This window comes from Etheostoma spectabile, chromosome 11 (genome assembly GCF_008692095.1).
Source record: "Etheostoma spectabile isolate EspeVRDwgs_2016 chromosome 11, UIUC_Espe_1.0, whole genome shotgun sequence".
Classification (NCBI taxonomy): Eukaryota; Metazoa; Chordata; class Actinopteri; order Perciformes; family Percidae; genus Etheostoma; species Etheostoma spectabile.
The window spans coordinates 1511962-1528929 of NC_045743.1; the positions used below are offsets into that span (position 1 = coordinate 1511962).

The 16968-nt window shown below is 38.6% G+C and overlaps 1 protein-coding gene across 2 annotated transcripts in view; it reads right to left on the reverse strand.

Moving 5' to 3' along the window:
- The window catches only part of slc49a4 (solute carrier family 49 member 4), a 46359-nt gene that overhangs the window by 28618 nt on the left and 773 nt on the right, over positions 1-16968 (reverse strand). For both annotated transcript variants that reach the window (XR_004334004.1, XM_032528838.1), the window contains exons 2-4: positions 12098-12191; positions 2789-3054; positions 2007-2136 (exon numbers count right to left, since the gene is read on the reverse strand). Coding sequence is in view for 1 of the 2 variants with exons in the window: in XM_032528838.1 (XP_032384729.1) it covers positions 2007-2136; positions 2789-3054; positions 12098-12191 (490 nt within the window). In the remaining variant the exon portion in view is untranslated. The remainder of the gene's footprint in view (positions 1-2006; positions 2137-2788; positions 3055-12097; positions 12192-16968) is intronic.

Here is a 16968-nt window from a genome sequence, read left to right on the forward strand (position 1 = left end):
CTGAAAGGGCGGCATCATCATAAAGTGCCCTTTTTCCTTGGCAGACCCGGCAAGATCAGATCAAATGAAACTTCCCAAAATAAAGTGAGTATGGCTCACTTTAGGCTGGGGTGGGAGGGATCATCAATACTCAGGCTTTGGGCTGTTAGTATTCCCTCACACTGGGATCAGAATACAATGATAATGTTACACCTTGTGCAGCGACATTCAAGGCTTCCAATTAGACTGCTGCTGTGGAAGCAGATGTGAACAGCTGGAAGCACTCATCAAGCTGAAAATCATTAACCAATGCTCAGACCCTGACAGGCTAAACAGATGAACAGATCCATCTATGGATATGTATCAGGCAAACTTACTGGCTAGTGTGCTACCACATGCAAGTTTGCATTTTGTCAGCTTTTACAGACAAACCAATCCAATCTGCCAGTTTGTAATCAGGGCCGATACTGACCTTATTAAACAGAACAGGTATAACACATTTTCTCACTGGCTAACCAGTTACTCTGATGTTGCAGGACTGTGCAGGAATCATACAGTGGATGTATGAGGGCATTTTAATATAAAAATGTTAATTTGTGGCTCTTTAGTGTTGCATTCCTTTTTCCTAAAGTGTTTATATTATTTTGTCTACCATCTGTATGAGTACACATTAAGACAAAGACTCAAAAGTAACTTTTCTTGTTCCATGTCCAGCCCCAGCAGGAGAATTCTTAGGCTTGATGCTGCTGGACCGAGATACATCATTGGCCAAACATGTCACTGGAAGGCTGCCTATCACAAGTGGAACAGAAACTGGATGGCCTAGTTAAGTAGGCCAGTCTGTGTGTGTGTGTGGTGTGTGTGTGTGTGTGTGTGTGTGTGTGTGTGTGTGTGTGTGTGTGTGTGTGTGTGTGTGAGTCTGTAACTATAGATTAGGTGATATCAGATTGGTCCCTGTCACCTAACTGAGGGAGCTCTCACAGGGAATTGAGCCTCTCTGTGCTGGTCAGCTTGGCACAGTAGTGAAGCTATTTTGTACAGCAAGGGACCAAGTATAGCTAACAAGGCTAGGCCAACTCCCCGGCTACCATCGCCCAGCTTTTCCTCTCCCTTCTCCAAACCCCTAATCCCTGGCCACTGCCACAGGCATCATTCCTCCACAAGCTAGGCAAAAGGCACATCACTCGCTCCTCAGGCAATATGCTGTTTCCTCATGGCCTGGAGGACAAATATTGCCTTGGTGGAAAGTGAGGCGGTGTGTAGTGATGGGGGTGTTGCAGTGTTATAGTGAAGTGTGATTGTATCATCTTAGCTTGTCTCTTATGTCTTTCCTTAGGAGGAAAAAAACAAAAAGTTGATGAAACATCAATAAGTGCATTCAACTATTGAGATTCAGGACCTTTGTCATAATAGACCAACACTCTCTAACCACATGCATCAGTGGTGTCTTTGGAACACATTGACCACTGACCCTGATGAGAGAGATGCAGGGGATGATGTAGTTTTCAAAAGCAACCCGTTTTTATATATCTTTGTAATTAATCTAGAGGGAAGGCTGAGGTTGCTTTGATAACAACCCAAGCAGATGGTGAGTGGCAGACTCCTTCATTAAGATTCTAAATCCTTCTGCAGCGCAAGATTCTGTCACTTCAACTTTCCAAGAAGCGCACAACGCATCAGCAAATAAGAAACCAAACTAGACCTAATAGATTTGTATACACAGCAGTTGGAGAGCATTGAAGATGCTGCAGAAATATGCTCTTGACCGCTTTCTTATGAAGTCAAAAAAACTAACAGTACCTGAAACTAATTTCAAATGCAAGTTTCACTTGCTTTACATATCTAAATCCCAAGTTGAATCAAGGACTCATCAAGTTAGGCATACTCAATAATGTACTGACACAAGGGGTGTGGTGTGGTGTGTGTCTGTGTCTGTGTCTGTGTGTGTGTGTGTGTGTGTGTGTGTGTGTGTGTGTGTGTGTGTGTGTGTGTGTGTGTGTGTGTGTGTGTGTGTGTGTGCGTTTTACCTAAGAAGTCTGCAGATGCTGTTCCTGTAACTGAGTCTCTGGCTTGCAGCAGCCACACTGGGAGGCATCGGTGGGCGTGACGGGAAATACAGCAGGACAGCCGCAAAGAGCACAGCGATTGCAGCCAACTCTGCTCGAGCACAGCAACACAGATAAAAGAGACGTACAAGTTATTTCATAGATGAGGAAGTCAGATTATTTTGACATTTTAAAAAAAGGTCACTGTGACATCTATAAAAGTTCTCTGAAACCATACCTTCAATGAACATAATGGCCAACTAGCCATAGACTCTTTTATTTATACAGTTTGATTATTTTAGCTCTATTGCTCTTTCTTGACATCAAATATGGATCAAGCAGCACCTGCCCATTTCTCCTTGACAGAGTTGCATTCCCACTCACATTGATCTGTTGTTTGGATTTTGACCTCCAAAACTTTTGGTTCCCAAAAGGTGCCTGCTTTGTCCTTTAAAATTAATAACAATACTACCTTAGGTTAAACAAAAGCTGCAGCCTCAATCTATTACAGCATGCTTGTTTCTCTTTTCAGCGTATTTTTAATTTTCTGAATCACTTAAGCATAACAGTCTCAGCAATCTGTTTTTTAGAGGGGCGGTTCTGAACATTATAATTGTTTTTTGTTTTTTGGCGTTTCTGTAAAATTCTTGGGTCCCCTCGCCTGATTGTATTTGTGTCCCTTGACGGGGCTGACATGATGTCAAAATGATGTGCTATCGATCCTCAACGCCCTCAGAGGTTTTTTTTCCGCTTTCTGTTAGTACCTGCATACATAACCAGCTGGATTCTGTCCCGGATGGAGCTGTCAGAAACTGCTGCTACCATCGCTGCCTGGGTGTCGTTGGGGGCTGGCACAACCAGAGGTCCGATTACAAACGAAGCAGCACTTCCCAGGTAGGAGAAGAGTGAGGCCACTGCAGTTGCAGTGGCTCTTTGGTCAGGGGCGAACCATGTGGTGGAGAGGAAGGGGCCGGCGCTCATTATGGTTGGGCCGGCTAAACCGTTCAGCAACTGACCTACGTGTATCATCCTATGACAGAAACAGCAGGAGAAAATAGCTTCAATTCTTCATGAATACCATCACACAAAGAAAAACAGAATCACGCATGACACTGTGATAAAGGGGTGTGTTAGACATTTGTACTGCACTTTGTTCTGAACAGCAAATCAACAATTACAATCTTGTGATGAGCGTGAGGTTCACAATCTTTTAATGAAATTATTTTACCGCAGTATAGTGACTTACTTATGAAAAAACAATAACAATAAGGTTAATATATGCTAATAGTGAGACCAGGCACTAAAGTTGTGGAAGTTTATCAGGCTAACAGCTAGCCAGATGTGACTTATCCAGGTTTAGTGTGTTAAAAGGTTGAGTCTGAATTGTGTGCACCCCGCAATTACATTATAAGGCTACAGTAAATTAATGAAAATGTGATCCTTTATATTTAACTTTACATTGTCACTGACCATTTGAGAGATTTCAGCTGCCAGCTGTTTCAGGGACATTGCACAAAAAGCAAATATTGTGAATGTATTGTATTTAAATTGCGTTTTTCTAGTCTTAACGACTACTCAAAGCGCTTTTACATAGTACAGGAACACATTCAAATACTGTGGCCGAGGCTGCCATAGAAGGTGACACCTGCTCATTAGATAAACATTCACACACCGATGGGGAACAATTCAGGGTTCAGTGTCTCGCCCAATAACACTTCGACATTTGACTGCAGGGCCAGGAATCACACCACCAACCTCCCGATTGGTAAGATTGGTCTACCACCTGAGCCACAGACGCCTTTAAAAGTTCATAAAACAACCTAATCATAACTTTGTGGCATATTTTACATTTTGCTCTCTTTTGTCATTGTCTAGGACTCTTTTTTCACTCTGAAAACTGTATTAGTGAATTTTAGGTGAAAGCCTTGTAAACCCTTCTTTTGTGTGGGTCAACAAACTTTATTAAATATTACACCGTTAAACAACAATCAAACATGGCTGCAGCGATGAGCCTCACTCCAGTGCATTTATTGAGTTAAAATAACTTGTTAGAAATATCTGATGGAATAATGATAGGGGAGGAAATGGAAATAAGGTGTAATCATCTCTGGGGAATTAAGAACCTGCCCCTGAGAGTTACTGTCTCACTTGTGCACCTTCAGACTGAGCTGGGCAAAACAAATGTACTCGGAGATGTCTCCTGATGCCACCAGACCCCTTTTAAACCCCTCAGCCCCCTTAAAAACTGTCTAAATGAAAATTAAAAAGTTAAATGTCTTAACATTAATAACCATGCATGAACTTCGCTTAAATATAAACGTCTAATGCTGGCAATCTATGTTGAAATTTCAGGAATTATATGATCAAAGAATAGGTAAACAAGATTACAAATTTGAACAGAAAACCGATGCCATCTTTAGGGTTTTGGCAGTATTATTATAACGTGCTGCTTCTAGGGTGCACAGAAGAAATGGCAGAATACAAAGTGCAGTGGTCAGTGACAGATTGATTGGAGAATATTTTGTTCACCCTAGATCTCCTTCCCACATCTCAGCCTACACATCAGCTCCTTCTAAATACTCTGTGGCTCTTACTTTTTAGTCATCCCACTTGTTTCTCTGTTCTTTGTAGATTTCTTTATATGTGTCTCCATCTTTGTTGCTCAATTACTAAACAAGAGTTTTCAATGGTGTTCTGTTACAGACTAGTGCATTTCCATGATGACATCTAGGTATGTCTGAGTATGGTTACACAATAGTGTTGATCATATTTGGGATATGACATTTTCATGGAATACTGGATAACCTGGTTATTCATCTACCTGCAGACGTGATTCTAAACACAATCATGGGAAATACGTATGTGTACTCTATATTCTTGATGACACATGGTATTTTGTTAACCTGCCGCAGAGAACATTTGATTTGAGTTGGCATGTTCCATTTTGTGTGCCAAATTAAAATGGAATAGAAACCAAGCCCAACTGGCGGGTTTTGGAGCACATCCTGTAATTACAGTCTCATTTAGGCCTGGGAATGATCCATGCACCAGACTGATACACCTGCTCTACTGTATCTTCTTCATTAGACACCATGATTATTCCAAATCCAGTTGGTCTGGTTATCAAAGCAACAAAGATACACTGCGTAATTTAAAGCAGCATCTCTGTGAACTAGAGCAAGCTCATATTTAGTACAGAGACCTGAATGATACTTTTGTCTCAATCTTATTTTTAAAAGCATTCTTCTTTAGATTAATCAAAACAAATATCAAGCCAATGTTTTAAAGTCCGCCAGTGTTTAAGTGTGTCTCAACACAATAAGCTGTACTAGAACTTTGTGTAAATAAAAATGCAATATAAAAAAAATATAATTAACAATAACGTAATCTGACCGATTCGACCACAGCTTTCAGAACTTGACAGCTTTAAAACTTTGGATCACAAAGTTTGGTCAGCACTTTAAAGTTTTAAAGTTCAGTCCCCAGTCTAACTGTCTTTTGCTCCCAGGATGGATGGGACTACGTAAATTGCCTTTAATGTGACAGGTGATGAGGACGGATGGTGAGTAACATGAGGATGAGCGGTCACACGGGGCGGCCGCATGTGTGGCAGGAGAAGGAAAGAAAGGAAAGGGAGCAGTTTTTCCAACTGGATGATTGAGTTAATCAGTATTGATGAACCCTGTCAGGCGGAATCTGATCGAGGATCAGACAAAGAAGCCAGCACTGTGGTGAAATCCTGCCACTGCTTCTGGTCCTCCAGGGCTGACAAACCCAATTCTGCCATCACAAAAAGGCCAGGCCAATTCTGTCTTGAAAATGACACCACAGCAATCGTCACAGTAATGTGACAGCCTGCTGTGGGACCCACAGTGTGTACTCATGGCCAATCCGACAGCCTCAGAGTGAATCCGAGATCTTAATGACAGACACTTACTAATCACACAGTTGGTCTATATTTAAATGCGAGAGAGAGAGAGAGAGAGAGAGAGAGAGAGAAAGAGAGAGAGAGAGCAAGAGCGAGAGAGAGAGAGAGAGAGAGATGCAGGTAAGGGCCAGAAAACGAATGAATGCCTGAGGATTTTATGTCTTTGATTTAAGAGTATACCTTTTCACATCAAGGTCTAAATCAGTGACCACTGATGCAGCAGTGGCTTTTCTCTTCTTATCTCAGTGTCACACAACAAAGACTCAGATACATTTTCAAACGTGACAGCTACAAAGAAGATCCTGTTTATACAAGAGAGGAACTTCCACAACTTCCTTTGATTTCCTAAAAAAGGATCTTAAAAACTCAGAACAAAAGAGGTGGTTCACTTCCTCAAGATGATGTCATGAAAATAAATTGTAGTAATCGGCTATTAAACATGAAATAACATGTGAAACAAACACAGGCCTGCGGGGGGCTGGCTGCAGGAAACTCAAATGCTGTGTTTGAGCGCTCTTGCAATGCCCTTGAACACATTCAAAGTTTTGGAGCCAGCTAGACTTAACTGTTTTGCTAGGCCCCCTCCCTGTCTCTTGGGTCATCTGAACCATCATCAAAACCAATATGTCTGATATGACAAATATATCCTGTTTATGAGAGCCGGCCCACAGAGCAGCAGACGCAGGTCACTAATCAAAGCTTTCCCAGACTGATAATGCATCATCTCCACTACTGCAAAGCAAAAAGTGACATCTACTGGTGATCCAGGGAGCTACATGGTTACATCAGCGTGTACTTTACTGAGATAATCCACCATGTCACCCATTCAAATGCGGCTTCAAGAGTTATGACCTATTACATTTAAAATGCAAATTAGGCAAAGTAACAATTGCTGTGTAAAGCCTGTTATCATGGCTTACATGTTTCCACTCTGAATACTGAATCTAAAGAGCTGAGGTCACGGCTGTGAAAGGTGGTCATCATCTAAATGGGAAAACAGAGGCATCAAGTCTACCTTAAATTTTGTGCGCTAGCAACCACCCTAAGAACTGATATATTCTTGACCTGTTGTATGGCTGGATTCAGGAGGGGTGAGACTTAAAGCATGTTGGAGATTCTGCTTTTTATACTGCACTGACTGCACCTCACTGATGCTGAAGTGTACATTTGACCCCTAATCAATCTTGTCTCGTTGATATCCAAACAAGTTGAGGAAAAGGTTTCTTGTGACTTTGCACCCCTGTTTCTACTTGACTATATTTCTCCTTTACAGTAAAATCCTCACAAATGTCAAGTTAAGCTGCATAAGGAATGTGGTTGTACAAGGGTCAGGACAAAGGTTGAGCCCAAAGTTACATTTTCAGGAGTTTTATGAAGACACCTTCATTCATGAGTTACCAGTGGTTGTGAACCTGAAGTTTATGGGCCTGAAACAAAGCAACAATTGTGGTTGCATTGACTGCCATCACAGATCTATAGGCTATCATGACAGGGGAAACTCCACCAATTTTACACATTGCGCATTTGCGTGCAGAAGCAGTTGTGTAATGTTGTCTGTTGCTCAGGAGGATGTGTGATAAAATAACCACTCATGGTGTCATCTGGATTGGAGTTAGAGTTACACATTTAAAAACTGTCATTCACCAGGCAGGGGAAATTTAAAGACAACACTTTTGAGTTGGTTATGGGATGTATGATTCAGTACTACAGGTTAAAACGTTTTGGACTTTTTGGAAGTGCAATACAAAAATTGCTGAAGTTCTCTTTTAAGGGGTCACGATAGATAAAACAATAAAACAAATAGATAGTTTGTAGAATATAGCTGGATTTGGGTTTTGATTTTACAGATAAGAATACAACTTCAGCTAGATCCCTCTATAATTACTGGAAGACCATGAATTAAAAAAGGGTCCATTATTGTGAGTGTGGTTTATTATGCAGCCAGGTTCATACAACGTCCTGAAGAGTAGGACATAGCCACTCTACTAAAAACAATGACGAATTCCAATCTTAAAGTACTGCCTGAAGTATGAGACACCTTTTTATTCTTTATTCTACTTCTTCTTCTCGGTTTCCTTTTTTATTTTTTCTACGTATGTTTACTTTTTCTTAAGGGAAGGAAAGGAGGGGGAAAAGGTAATTTGGTTGCGTAGATGTGAAAATGTACATTAATAGCATTTTCTTTTTATTATACATATTTATTTTTTATCATTTTATTTTTATTTTTTGGGTTGTGTGATCACACTAGCTGCCAAGAGGGGCATGGGATGGGTGGGTGAGGGTAATCTTGAAGGAAAATGTACTGTTTGAGCTAACCTGTACTGTGCAATTCCTTCAATAAAAATAAAAAAAATACAAATAAATACAATTATTTACACAATGAGATTTTTGATGAATAATCATCAGCAATGTGGACATAATGACTAAGTGGGTAAAGGCAAATTATATAACAGCTAGAACACTGTGGTAAGTTCCGAAAATGACATAACTTTACTGTAATGCAGCCTTTAAAACCAGGAAAAAAACAACACTTATGCCATATTTTATAATATCTAAAACACGGAGAGACACAAAGAGAAAGAAATTGAGAAACAAAATTGATTTATCTGCTCTTAAAAGCCACATCAATTCTTCAAATCCATGGGGGTGAAAGTGATATGCGATTCATTCTGTGGAAATATAATTTCCTCTATGTATTGATATTTTATGATGTAATGCCTCATTGTGGCGCCCAAAAGTAATCATTAGGCAGATTACCCCACAGAAATATTCAATGCAATTACATTTCAAAAAAGGAAAATTATAATTGAAATGACCTTCTCTGAGCTCATGAGTAAAGTTGAGAATGAAACACTAAGAATAATAGGATTCTTTAATGCTTTCCACATAGGGCCTGTCAAAGTGCTGTCTGATATGGGAGGAAACCCACGGCAAAGACACACAGGAAAAAAAAAGCAAAGGATCCACCCAGAATTGAGCAGTCTCTGAATCCTGTTCTCTGGCAGCCAGATGCCTTTGGTCTGTCCCTATAACCAGTTACAGGTCTCTATATTTTGAAGAAAAATAAACTGGACCTTGGTTAGAATCAATAAGCTAAATAAAGCACCTGCTGCTTATACTTTTAGGCATGCTAGCGGCTATGGATGGTAATGTTGGTCTGTCTGTCCACCACTTTGGTCCAGACTAAAATGTCCACACAACTGTTAGACAGATTGCCATACAATTTGGTAGATTTATCGCCATCATGACAGATTATTATTGTTTTGTTTTGTGTTTTTTTCTGCTTGGTTGAAGTGTATATTGTAAATATCTTTATTTAGAAAACATCTCCTTTTTTATGACACACTAGTTTTGAATTTTTTATTTACTTCTATCCTTTAAAGGACCAATATGTAATATATTTACTGTAATAAATCTAAAAAATAACCCCAATACGTCTTCACATATAAAGGAAACATGCTAAGTTGAAATCCTATCTCTTCTGGCAACAATGCTAATGCCAGTATTTTCTCCTTTTGAAATTTCCATTCCATGACGAAATTTCTGTTTGTGTTTTGGACTTTTTGTTGTCATCAGCTGGCCAGTTTGACACCCAGGCCGGGTTGCCAGATATACCTGTAAAAACATATACCCAGCGAGCTACACGTTAGTACAGCCATGGAAGCAACAAACGAACGGGAACAACGGAGATAGACACAACATTAAAAAAACTGCATGTTTCTAACAGTTACGTGACCAGAGACGTAACAAACCCCGGGTAAATACTGGAGATGTATTTGAAAGATAGATTCAGCTTAGAGCCCAAAAGGACGCAGAGTTGGCTAATTTCCACCTGAACAGCTAAGCAATAGCTTCAGGTTAATTTATCACAGTTACAAGGGACGGGCATTTTGTGTCATTTCAGCATTTGTGTAGCCACATTGAATTGTATAGCTATAGTGCCCGAGTTGGTTACTCGCAAAAACAATTGAGACACAGCCAGTTAAGTGATCCTGACTGGTCCTGGCTAATGCCGCCATGCTAACATTGCTAACTGCTAACGTTACTGGAGGACCAGACAAGTGGGCCACGGCTGTTTACAACGTGTCACCAACTACAGTGTTATTTTAGCCAAGAGGGGCTGTAAGTCAGGAAGAGAGGACAGTGAGTTTGCAGTGTGTTTTACGATTGTTGCCGTAATTCTAAGCCAATAAAGTGTGTTCAGTCGGGGTGGAGAGGACGGCAAGACTGTGTTATTTTTAGTGGTTCCTACAGTAGTTCTTTGTTTTTTTTTAAAGATTATTATTTCTTATTTTTTGATGCTTTTCCCTTTATTGGAAAGTGACAGTGGACGGACAGGAAAGGTGGGGAGAGATGAGGGGATGACACACAGTAAAGGGCCGCAGGTCAGACTCAAACCCGGGCCCCTGCAGAGGACTCTGCCTACATGGGGCGCACGCTCTTACTGGGTGAGCTAGAGGTCGCCCCTCCTACTGTAATTCTAAGCCAAGGAAGTGTGTCTGTCGTTGTGTGTAGAGGACAGCGAGGTTGTTGTTTTTAGCGTTTCCTACCGTAATTCTAAGCCAAAACAAAATGTATCTGTCAGTTTGGTACAGAGCTCCGCGTGAGCATGGTTTTTTTTTGACTGTAAATATAGCCAGCACCTTACATAAGCTGCTCTGCTGTGAAGTAATGTCTGGCTATGTCAGACATCCGTTTAGTACCATTGTTGTGGATGTTGCGGTTTATGCCTGGCAACCTCTGTGAACTTTGAGTTTGGGGATGACTGAATTTGATGATTGAATTTGTACCGTAACTATTTTTAAACACTAGCTGTCAGTATTACATATTGCACATTTAAATGTTTTTGAAAATGTATTACCAAATACCTGCAAAACTAATGAAATTCCCATCACGCTCAGATTCACTTTGTTTTGTGCTAATTAGCAAACATTAGCATGCTAACATGTTAAACTAAGATGCTAAACATGGCTAATGGTGTACCTGTTAGCGCATTGTCATAAGCATGTAAACAACTTTTTTCAATATTGATTGATCGGTCTATTTTCTGAATTAATCAACAAATCCTTTGTCTGTAAAATGTCTTGTTTATAATTTCCCAGAACCCAAAGGGACATATTCAAATGAAATATTTGATCCAGTCCACACCCAAAGATATTCTGTTTATCATATTCCACTTTAAGAATGAAAACCAGTTTGAAATATGACTGAAACAATTAATCACTTTAAGAATGAAAACCAGTTTGAAATATTACTGAAACAATGAATCAAATGATAAAATACAGGGTCTGATTTATTTTCTGTGAATTGACTAATCCGCCAATCTACTAATCATATCTGCTACATTACAAATCATGAGGAACTCATTTGACAAGGAGAGGTCCTAACTTTGGCAAGCAGCTCGTTTGTCAATAAACTGATGTACATAGCTGGTCCTGGCACTCGGTTTGAAAAGTTTGTCTAATGAATCAAATTATGGAAATTATGGGGAGCATTGGTCACTCTCTGCCTCCTTTCAAAAACCTTTCAAACATTCATCACAGTTGCCTCCTTGAACCATCTGGTACCTTTAAGTGCTCATATTATGCTCATTTTTGTGTTTCATAATCATCATAATTGTGTTTAGAGGTTTAGAGGACCAGAAGAAGTTTAGATGGTTTAATTTTCCAAAAACACCTCTTTTTTGGTTTACTACATATTGCTGCAGCTCCTCTTTTCAGCCTGTCCTCTCTGTTTTAGCTACAGAGTGAGGCATCTCAGTCTTTGTTGAGTTACATCTTTGTTGGGAGTCGCACATGCACAGTACCTAGGTAAGGACTACTAGCCAGTCAGAAGCAGAGTTTGCGGGTGTACCACGCCAGCAGCTAGGCGAGCATGACAACGTGTGTTACAAAGTGACGCACGTTTGTCACGGGAGTAAAGGCTGGACTACAATAGTAAAGGCTGGACTACAATAGAGCTGTTTGGAGCAGTATGTGAACAGCGTTTTCTTTTGGAGATGGTAAGTCCCTTTGGGGTGGACTTTGGTCTTTTTCACTTTGTAAACCTATAAGATGCACAAAAATATATACATAACACGATAAAGGAAAGCGGAAAAGCCAAAAAGCATAACATGAGCACTTTAATGTTGTCAGAGGAGTCTTACCATCTTCTAAAATGGTGGTCTGTCAGAGGAATGCTCCTTAAAGCTGCTCCTAACAGCATGAAGAATGCAGAGAGGAGGAGGGACGCCCGCAAACCTGGAAGACACATGAGACGGTGATGGAAAGAGAAAAGAGTAAAATTATGAACGTTAAGAAAAGAAGATAAGAGGCTGAGCAGTCACCAACCCATAGAGTAAAAAATTTAATTTGATCACAAATAATTGTTATACTAATAATGATTACTTCATACTTGATTAGTGTGTTATTTGTCTTCGTTTAGTCTATAAAATGTAAAAAGAAATAAAAATAATACAAATGTGAAACATACGATGTGATTGGCCTGACCAGAAATTAGTTTTTTCCAGCTCCCAAGCTAAAGGAGAGTTGCTAGACTGACCCTAGCTGCAACAATACATTTGCTGCTGCTAGGGTGCGTCTAGTTTTTTAGACTAATGTATAACACTAATAAAATAAAAAAAGAAATCCAGAAGTTCCTTGTTTAATATGGTCCACTGTGAAAGCAGTAGTACAGACAAGAAGCCTTTCTATATCAACTTAGTTTCCATTCTTAGTTTCACCCACATGACGCCCATTTGAGGAAACTCTCCCTACTTTATGTTCTTCTATTTCCATGCGAGTTGTTTTTTAGCCAAAGCTCTGACTAACACCAGTTAACACAGGGTATAGTACTTTATTGATCCCTGACGGGAAATACAGGTCACAACGTGCCAATACGGCCTCACGGTGCATGTTAGGAGTTTGTCGGGCTGTATTTTTTTGATATTGACATGGGCGTGCAGTCGGTCCTTTGTCTCTTTGTGTTCTGCCGCATCAAACTTTTACACACATCACTATTACCAACAAGTACCGTCAGAGACTTGTAATTAATTCCCTCAACAGAATATTAATTTTCTATCAGCTGTCCCTTTCGTATTAAAATAGCTTTAGTTAGAGCTGAATCAGACAAAGCTTGATTTTATGGTCAGCTGAATTTAGAGAAGATGCTATAGTGGAATGAATAATTCTATAATCACAGCCTTTAAAAATAATGCTGCTTTGTTATAGTTTCAGATGCCTCTAGAGGGTTAGCCAGTTAGAAGAGAGGACAAATTTCTAAATGCCTTGAATATTTCTCTTTGAAATGCCCGGGGCAGTAGAGGCCTACAACAGTACAGAAGGTGCTCTTGAATGTGTCACATAACAAGCTGGTCTCATACACAAGACTTTAGTTTTGTGTGGCATGTAGCAACCATGCAAGTGTAAATTGTTGAAAAAGACCTAACCAAAATAGAAAGAAATAGTCAATTAATCAGATAGTAGACAAACATTTTGGTAATCACTAATGTGTTTAAGTAATTTTCAAGCAATGATATCAAAATTTCTTTTGTCATGAGTGAGAACTTGCTACTTTTTTTGGTTTCATATTATTGTAAATTGCATATATTTGAATATTGATGGTCACACAAAACAATTAGTCAACTTCACCCCAGACTCTAACTTGTGATAGACATTCTTCACTAAATGTGTCAGTTTATAAACAAAATGATTATTAGAAAAAACTAAATATGAATGAAAGTATCCGCCCCCCTTGCGATTTGGATATTGCAGTATTCCATATTGCGATTTCAATAAGATTGCGGTTAATTGTGCAGCCCTAATGTACACACACTATTCACAGTAATTAGGCAGGTGAGCGCTCTCCAGCACGTTCTGAAACATCAGCACATGTATGGCATACCCTATGTTATGTAGGCTTACTATGCCTGACTGCTTCACATATGCCTTGATCCTAAGACTCTAACCTTCCATGGATGGCAAGTGCTGTTGTTGATCATCAACAGTGTCTACCTCTGGGTAGGGCGAACTCTCAGTGGGAGGCCAAGCATTTTCCACTCTAACAAGTTGGAGTAGAGCCAGTGAGCGTGCATCATACATACAGTGGTGCTCAAAAGTTTACATACACATGCTTAAGTTGACTAAAAAGAGGAATAAAAAAATCATGTTTTGGAAATTTATTTTAATACCTAAATTAAAAAATGAGGTAAAATCCAACCTTTAAGGACACCAATTTTCTTTGTGAATGAATAACGTATTGTAAATAAATAAATGTTCTTATTTAAAATACAGGGGTCATAAGTATACATACCCCTATGTTAAATTCCCATAGAGGCAGGCAGATTTTTATTATTAAAGGCCAGTTATTTCCTGGATTCAGGATATTATGCATCCTGATAAAGTTCCCTTGGCCTTTAGAATTAAAATAGCCCCACATCCTCACATACTCTTCACCATGCTTAGAGATAGGCATGGGATACTTTCTATAAAATCATCTCTCAATGCAAATCAAACCAGGTATTAGTCTAACTGAAATAAAACCATGCCTATCTCTAAGCATGGTGAAGAGTATGTGAGGATGTGGGGCTATTTTAATTCTAAAGGCCAAGGGAACTTTATCAGGATGCATAATATCCTGAATCCAGGAAATAACTGGCCTTTAATAATAAAAATCTGCCTGCCTCTATGGGAATTTAACATAGGGGTATGTATACTTATGACCCCTGTATTTTAAATAAGAACATTTATTTATTTACAATACGTTATTCATTCACAAAGAAAATTGGTGTCCTTAAAGGTTGGATTTTACCTCATTTTTTAATTTAGGTATTAAAATAAATTTCCAAAACATGATTTTTTTATTCCTCTTTTTAGTCAACTTAAGCATGTGTATGTAAACTTTTGAGCACCACTGTAGACAACAGTGCTTGCCTGTTGTAACCTCTGGATGTCATAAAGGGTTTTTAAACTAGGTCACACCATGGTTTAACACAATTTATGAGTGCTGAATGAGCTCAATATACGTCTCAGAGGCAGAGTAGGCTGCAAACTGGGTATAAAGTTGAGATTTAATAAACTTTATAGTCTTGTCAGTAAGAAGACGTTTCTGCCACTCACTGAGAGCAGTAGATGTATTTTGACAACCTTTGTTTATTAATTAGGCAAACAAAACACCTAGCAACCTCTAATTGCTGAAGAATCAGGATCACAAGATGTGTTGTGCAATTTCTTGGCAATATTTGTCCTGTGGTCTTTAAATCATCAGCAGCCTATTGACTGTAATGTTGCTACTGCGTTGTAACTGTTTTTGTCATCTGACAGTCTAGCTCAGGCATGAACTACTACGCGTCAGTCAGGTGATACAGAGGAACTGGTTAGGTAAAGTGTTTTCTGACTCAGTGGCTCAAGTCAAGAGCTTTTCTGCAGGCAAAGGCACTTTACAAAATGTCGTGTGGTTTCAAGACTGTTGTGAATTTAAACTCTTTTGAGAGAGAGAGAGAGAGAGAGAGAGAGAGAGAGAGAAGTGTTCAAAAAGCCCTTCAAGAGTTGCTTATCCTGCATCAGCACTTCTAACTCTCACGTGTGTCCAACCCCGGTGCTGTACATGGACAGCCTGGCATTTAAAAAGTTACAATGCTATCAATCCATCCATTAACTGCCAACATTTTCAAGGATCATTTTTATACAAATGCCGAATTTGCAAAAGAAGAAAAATATTGATTTAAAAAAAAGAAAATTTAAAAAAATTTAATTCTGATAATTCATTTATGGTTTGAGTAACTTATCAAAAATACCAAACATTTGTTGTGTCTGCTTTTTACTTTTCTCTGTTTCATACCTTTAGAATTTAATATCTTTTCAGTTTTAGGAAATTGTGATAGGCATATCTCACCGTTTGGTCTTAATAAACTGAGAATCAACAGATTAATCAACAATGAAAATGATCATATCCCTGCAGTTTTTAAGATTACATAAACCTATTGGCCAATACAATTGGGGAAATATTGGAGAATTGTATCAGCATCAAAAAAACATATATATTCATCCCTCTGTGGGGAGTTCAGGTGCCTTCCTTTAAGATGGGGAACAATGATTTTATTTGTTAAATTTGTTGTTTCTACTATTATTTCAGTTAGGTAGAAAAGGTTAAAACTGAAAAACACTTAAATCTACTGGCCAAACATTTACGCTATCAAATGAATTTGAAAAGTGACCCTATCTGAATACTATGGAGTCAACATTTTCACTCAACAGCCAGTGGTGGATGAAGTATTAAGATCCATTACTAATTAATATATATATATATATATATATATATATATACACACACATTTCCCCTGTGACTGTAACACTATTATGTTATATAATTAGATTTGGATTACTCATGCATTAATAAACTATCTTATAGACTAGGACAGCAAATAATGATTATTTTTAACATGGATTCATTTTTTTTAAATAAATATTGTCTTGGTTAATCAATTGACTCTGTAAATAGTGGGCAATTACCCAATGCCCAAAGTAACATCTTCAAATAAAGATTATGAAAAACATATTTAAATTGACAAAAAATAATTTACATGAAAAGCAGCAAATCCTCAAATTTGGGAAGTTGGAACCATGAAAATGTCAATTATCTGTCAATGGACGAAATGTTTAAATTACTAGCCTAATTGTTTTAGATGTACTTATATTGGGAAGTTTAATCAATAACAAAACATTATGTTTCATAAGCACTTTGATGAGCACTTAAATTTGTAAAGTAACTAGAAACTAAAGCTGGCATTTGAAATGTATAAAGTAAAAAGTAAAATATTTCCCTGGCATAAAGTGTTAAATGTGTACTCATGAACAGTACAAGTGAATTTTACCACTGATAACAGCTCAAATGTATGGGCCTTAGCCACCGTTATTATGTTTTATTCAAATAACGTGGCAGGAGCCAAATATGCTGCTGTGATTAACGTTAAATACCAGGAATTTCTACTCAAATAGAATCGGACAGATAATAATAGAATAGTGTGTATAACGTTACACC